The 6,966-nt window shown below is 32.8% G+C and overlaps 1 protein-coding gene across 1 annotated transcript; it reads left to right on the forward strand.

The window, feature by feature from the left end:
* Window positions 1–559: 559 nt before the first annotated feature.
* LOC124909862 (putative receptor-like protein kinase At3g47110) lies at window positions 560–3,631 on the forward strand. The gene is made up of 2 exons (XM_047450494.1): window positions 560–3,215; window positions 3,289–3,631. The coding sequence occupies exons 1-2, from the start codon at window positions 560–562 to the stop codon at window positions 3,627–3,629; spliced, it is 2,997 nt and encodes a 998-aa protein (XP_047306450.1). The 3' UTR covers window positions 3,630–3,631.
* The last annotated feature ends 3,335 nt before the right edge of the window (window positions 3,632–6,966 follow it).

Below are 6,966 nucleotides of genomic sequence, written 5' to 3' on the forward strand. Positions count from 1 at the left end.
TTATGTAATTTATTTCTATTTTAGTGTATTTCTATTTTATTTTAATATATAATATTTATTTGAATGATTTAATTTAATATGTTTAGTTTTAATTATATATATTGTATTTATAAAATAAATAAAAAATATGTGCGCTATTTTAATATATAAAATTTAAATTTTATTTTATTTTAATTATTTAATTAAGTATTATTAATTTTAATTTATATATTTTCAAGTTAAAGTTAAAATAAATTTCCCCTGATCAAAGTTTGAGTTGGTCAATTCTCTTACCATTGTTTCAAGAAAACGTGATGTATACTGTCTAAATTGATCAACCTTACCTTATGCATTGCCTTCAGGTGTGGCTGTGATTTCAAAATTTCTATGTCAACAAATCAACACATGCATGCATGTAGTTTCTCTTGTTATTCCAAATTTCCAATTAGTCAAAAGTCAAGTCTTCCCCATCTTACTTTGTTTCGTGTAAAAAACTTCTAATTAAAAATTGAAATGCTTTTAGTATTTATTACCATAGTCTGCTGATGTGTGATGCATGCATACTCTTACACTTCCAAAAATGAGGTTCTGGTTGGTGCTACAACAATTGGCACTCATCCTCATACTAATCATTACTACTGATGCTCTTAATAATAATAACGAAACTGATCATGCTGCATTATTGGCTATGAAGTCCAAGATCCTCGACCCTTTTGGTGGAGGAGCTTTGAGTTCATGGAATGAGTCTTCTCATTTCTGCAATTGGGAAGGCGTGGTCTGCGGTAAAAGGCACAGGAGGGTCACTCTCCTCAATGTAAACTCTTTGGGTTTGTCGGGCACCTTGTCTCCTCATGTAGGAAATCTCACCTTTCTTAGATATCTGTGGTTAGACAACAATACTTTCCATGGAGAAATCCCTAACGAAATAGGTGGCTTGTACAGGCTGAAAGTATTGACGCTTCAAAGGAACAGTTTTCAGGGCAGGATTCCTGCCAGCCTGTCGCGATGCTCTAACATCGTGGAACTATGGATTGGGTTCAATAATCTGGTGGGAACCATCCCCGAAGAATTTAGCTCCTTGTCGATGCTCAAGGTGATCTCTGTACCTTCTAACAATTTAACTGGAGTAATTCCAAAATTTCTGGGCAATATCACTTCTCTTGAAACATTATCTGTTACAAATAATCACTTTAGTGGAACTATTCCAAATAACTTGGGGCGACTAAAGAACCTCGTACAACTTGGATTGGCTGGTAATCAGATCTCTGGTACGATCCCTTCATCATTGTATAACCTCTCCAACTTGAATGTTTTATCTTTATCATATAATGATCTTCACGGGAGTCTTCCGTCCTACTTTGGCAACATGTTCTCGCATTTGAAATTGCTCGAACTCCAACATAACAGCTTTACCGGACAACTTCCAAATTCAATAGGGAATCTTACCAAAGCCGTGAATCTAGTTTTTTCCTATAACGAATTCAGTGGGAAACTGACAGTTGATTTCAGCAAACTAGTGAATCTCGTGAGTCTTACTTTACTTTATAACAATTTAGGGAGTGGGGATTTTGATGAAATGCATTTCCTCGAGTCGCTTACTAATTGCAGCAGTTTGAAAATATTCGGCACAATTAGCAACCAGTTTAGAGGAGTGCTTCCCGATTTTGTAGGGAATCTATCATCAAATATAGAAAAGATTTCACTTTCTTTAAACCAACTGTATGGCAGGATTCCTCCAACCATCGGAAACCTTGTTAACTTGTCTTTGTTAAGCTTGTTTGAAAACAGATTCACTGGGCCGATACCTAGTACCATAGGTAAACTTCATAAGTTGCAGAGATTTTCCCTTAGTCTAAATCAGCTTTCGGGTACTATTCCGGATTCCATTGGGAATCTTTCTTTGGTGAATGAGCTCGATTTCATGAACAATAACCTAGAGGGGACGATACCTTCCAGTTTTGGCCACTGCAAAAGATTAATATCATTGGATCTTCATCAAAACAACTTGAGTGGAACCATTCCCAAAGAGCTTTTCCAAATTTCATCTCTATCAATTTTTCTCGACTTATCTGACAATAATCTGTCCGGCCCACTTCCTTCAGAGATCGGAGAACTCAAAAGTTTGGTGGCGTTAGACATATCAAACAATAATGACTTGTCCGGCGAGATTCCTGGTAGTATAAGCAGTTGCACCAGCCTCGAATTCCTATTCCTTGAAGGAAACATGCTCCAAGGATCTATTCCCATGTCGATGGAATTCATGAGAGGACTTCAAATCATTGACCTGTCGAGCAATAATCTATCGGGACAAATCCCAGCTTTTTTGGAGAAACTTCCTTTGATCAACCTTAACTTGTCCTTCAATGATTTCAATGGAGAAGTGCCTTTACACGGGGCTTTTGCAAACTCAAGTGCAGTATCCGTGTATGGGAACGATAAGCTATGCGGCGGAATACCTTCTCTACAACTTCCGAGATGTCCTGTCAAGAAACTGAATCGTAACTTCTTCTTTTCATCCAAACGCATTTATGCAATTGTGGGTGCTTCAATACTAGGAATATTAATCCTAATTTCAAGCTTGGTGTTTTACTTGAGGAAAAGGAAAAGGGAATCCAACACTTTGAATTTGTTGCCCAAGGAGTCTTTCGTGCAAGTCTCCTACGGTGAGCTCCTCAATGCAACTGATGGGTTCTCTTCCAGCAATTTGATTGGTGCTGGCGGTTTTGGCTTCGTCTACAGAGGAGTTCTTGATCAGATCGGAGATGTTGCCATAAAAGTACTTAACCTTGTAAATCAAGGTGCGACCAGGAGCTTCATTGCAGAATGTAAAGCGTTAAAGAACATTAGACACCGGAACCTCGTCAAGATCGTAACATGTTGTTCAAGCATTGATTTTCAAGGTAACGAATTCAAAGCTCTAGTTTACAAACTCATGATGAATGGGAATCTGGAGAAATGGCTGCACCCATCTCAAGAAACTAGTAGACCTGAGTTTAATCTACTCCAGCGTTTAAGAGTTGCGATTGATGTGGCTTCTGCACTCGAATACCTTCATTATCAGTGTGAACCCACGATTATTCATTGTGATCTGAAGCCAAGTAACATCCTTCTTGACCAACAAATGGTTGCACATGTTGGAGATTTCGGACTGGCCAGACTTTATCATCCAGAAATGGGTATTTCCCATCACAGTACTTCGATGGGAGTGATGGGCACAGTTGGATATGCAGCGCCAGGTATGTTAACCATAGTAGAACAAATCCTGTCTTTAATTTTTGTTGGCCTAATTTATTTCTTAATCTTAATCAGAGTACGGTATTGGAAGTCAGATGTCGATGAAAGGAGATGTTTATAGTTACGGGGTTTTGTTGCTAGAGATGTTAACGGGAAAGAGACCTACCGATTTGATGTTTGTAGATGGTCTTAACATTCGTAACTTTGCTAGTCAAGTCTTAACAGAAAACGCAATTGAGATTGTAATGGATCCAATAATTTTAAAATGTGACATTGTTAATGGTCAGAGGGATAATTGTCTGATCGCAATTGTGAAGATTGGTTTGGCTTGCTCGGAAGAGCTACCCCAAAATAGGATGAACATGACCGATGTTGTTAGGGAGTTGCAACATATTAAAAAGGCCATGTTCAAGTGAACATAAAAAGTTTTACTTTCAGCTTTAATTTTGTTTTTGTAATTGTACCCTGGTTAAGCATATAATAAATTACATCATTGATGAACTCTTAAGTGGAAATTAGTTTTGTGTACTTAAAAGAAAATAAGATCAAAATATATCATTATGCAACTCTTTGGTCTGGTAGAGAGCCGTAAAATAGATACAATATTGTAATTATTATAATTAAAAGATGTCAATATTCAAAGTTAAATGAATAGATTCATAAAAAAAATGAGAGCATTAACGAGAAATCCAATTCAAATAGAATGTTGCACAAATTAAAACAAAAAATACAATTCAATTTTGAGTAGTGGAAGAGAAACGAGACACCCTTCGCTATTGAAAGACTATCAGAGCCAACCCCGAGTTTTGGGCTGCCCCAGCCCCCGTTAGAAAAAACTCGATATTTTTTATTGCCCTAGGTCGAGTTAAAAAATTTAATAAAAAAATGGTTTTTGGTGAAGTTTGAACCCATAACCAAAACAAAGGTTTTAAATTTTTTATCTAGAACCACTAGACTAGAATATCTTATGTTCAAAATTACAATATATTTAATTAAAACCTTACTATTTTTAATAAATGGGCTGCCTTGGGGAGTGGGCTGCCCTAGCCAGAGGGCTTGCCGGGCTTACCCCGGGCCGGCCCTGAAGACTATAAACCAGATGATTGTTCATAGTATGAACTGTAATATTCTTTTTAAAGTGATGATAATGAACTGTAAAAATACTTATTTATAATGAGTTTTTAAACTGAAATATAAATTCTAAAAAACTGAAATATAATTGATTGATAAACCTAAGTGTACTTTCTAATGAACTGAAGTGTAACGTTTCTAATAAACTGAAGTGTAACGTCGTATATACTCAACTTTAACTTATTTTACACTAAACATTAATGTTTTATAAAACTCAACTAAAATATAATGTAACTAAAATATAATGTAATTTATGAACTGTAATCTAATATCATTTAAATACTATTTGTAATGACACTACAATAAAATATACTTTCGGCGACCCTTATATGACAATTCATATTAAGCGTGCTAAAATTCAAAAGAAACAATTTTTTTCCAACCTTTATACACACAACAATTTTGATTAATTTTTGTATATACATCTGATTTTTAATTAATTATTATTTAAATTTAACTATTCTAAATTTTAATATTTTAATATTTTTATGTTTTATTTTTTACTTTATAATTATTTTATTTCACTATTTTAATTTTTTTAAATTAAATTAGACTTATAATTTTATTAACATTAAATTTTATTATTAATGATTTCTTGAGACGGTTGTTTATAGCTTGATGCAATTCGAATCTATCTGTATATTATAGAACATGCAATCTTCAATCTGTAAGTGTTGATCTATTGATTGATTTACATGCAGTCAGATGCCTTATTTTAATATTGATGTAACAAGGTAAGGTTAAATTTGAATGGATGAAGATGAGTTACAATGTTTTTTCTTGGCTCTTAACTTAAGTTATTATAGTTTCGATCCATTGTCCTTGTTTTGTTTATCTTTTGTAGATCACTGTTCTCTATTTAGTCTATCTACTAATTCCTTCAATCTTGAGGTATGTTCTTTATTGTTTATTGAGCGGAGTTTTTTTTTATATTATTATGTGATTCAGATGTCGGTAATCTTCTTTTTTTAGAGTTTATTCTGTTTGGAGGTAGGTATATTTAAGATAATATTTGAAGAATTGCTTCACCGTTCTTATCTTAGCCTTCTCTACTGAAAACTATAGTACTGATATAGCTTATCTAGATGTAGTGCTAATATGATCTGATAACTTTTTAACATCAGTCTTGATTGTATTAGATTAAAGAGAATGTTTGATTTAATTCTAAAATATGAAGTCCATTTGATATTGTAGGTAGGGAGGGAGAACCAGTATCCATGTCTATTTTGTAGATCTTCTGATGCAGCAGCTTATCCAGTATTTGGTGAACCAGGTATCATTTTCTATGTTAACCAGGTACCAATGTGCATATGATTATTTCTCTTAAACAACAATATGCATATTATATTTCTCTTGTGTGTTAAGGCTAAAAGTTCACCTTTCAAGTTTGTAATCAAAATCTGCAGGAGTATCAGAATATACCTACAAATCATGTGAAAAAATATTAGTCAAGTCATTGGAGTTTATCATCATTAGAACTATATTCATTAGCAAAGAAAACATGTTTATCACAAATTTTGAATTTGAGATTGTTGTCATTGTAGTAGCACTTCACATGAAAATACACATCAAAGTTTCAGTATTGATTATAATAAATCACCAAAATTACTCAATATAACGCAAAATAGTTAAATTCACTTTATATGTATTTTTGTAACATTTCGATATAAATCATGTGCGACAAACAATAAATTAGATGATCCCAACTCTTAATGATCTTCAAAAGTCTCTACTAAAAAATTGAAAACAATCTCCCGTCCTAGGTTCAGCGACAAACAATAATATATAATGGATGAATAGATTAACAAATTTGGCTACATATTTGAACATCATTCACAAGTGCAGGGGAGTCTTATACCGAACTTTTGGTGTTGATTTTCAATGTAATTATTTAATTCCGTTTGAAAATTTTAAATATTTAAAATGTTAGTTTAGGAACGGTACTGACGGATGTTTTGTTTGATTTCGAACAAAAGCCCGAAAGTTAATTAACAATTTAATTTTAAATTCAATTATATTACATGTATGATTTAAATATTTAAATTTGAACATCTTAAATAATAAGTATTTAATACATCGTTAAAATGAAAGGGTAAAACAATAAAATTTTAAAATTAGCCAAAAATTTAAAGAATATACAGTAATTCTGACGGACACAAATGAGTAAGTGCGATAGCCCTTTCCCGAATGTAACAAAACTCCGAATCAAAAACAGAATCTCTAAAACGTGTTTAATTACACAAACCAATTTCCTAATTTTAAAAATATTAGGCGGTGAATCTATAATCTAAAAAGTCAATTCCCGATTTATTTAAAATATTCAAAAATATTTTCTAAATTAATCCGGAAATAAAAAGACAATAAAAAAATTAAATAGAGAGACTAGAAAATTTGAGGCGTCACATGATTAAAATAGGTTCAATATTATAAAGTATCGAGAATAATATAATAGACAGTAGTATTTATAAAACGACTTAAATAGACCATTCACTATTATCTCAACAATTTGTTTATAAAACGACTTAAATAGCCCACTCACTATTATCTCAAAAAAATTTCTAAAAATTATTACCGTAGGCATAAAGGGGATGTCATGAGCGTCTATATCGTAAAATCAAATTT

Source organism: Impatiens glandulifera, chromosome 1 (genome assembly GCF_907164915.1).
Source record: "Impatiens glandulifera chromosome 1, dImpGla2.1, whole genome shotgun sequence".
Taxonomy (NCBI): Eukaryota; Viridiplantae; Streptophyta; class Magnoliopsida; order Ericales; family Balsaminaceae; genus Impatiens; species Impatiens glandulifera.

Coding starts and splice junctions, on each gene's coding strand:
- LOC124909862 (XM_047450494.1), top strand. CDS start 560: ATGAGGTTCTGGTTGGTGCTACAACAATTGGCACTCATCCTCATACTA. Junction 3,216..3,288: donor AGTTGGATATGCAGCGCCAG/GTATGTTAACCA, acceptor AATCTTAATCAG/AGTACGGTATTGGAAGTCAG.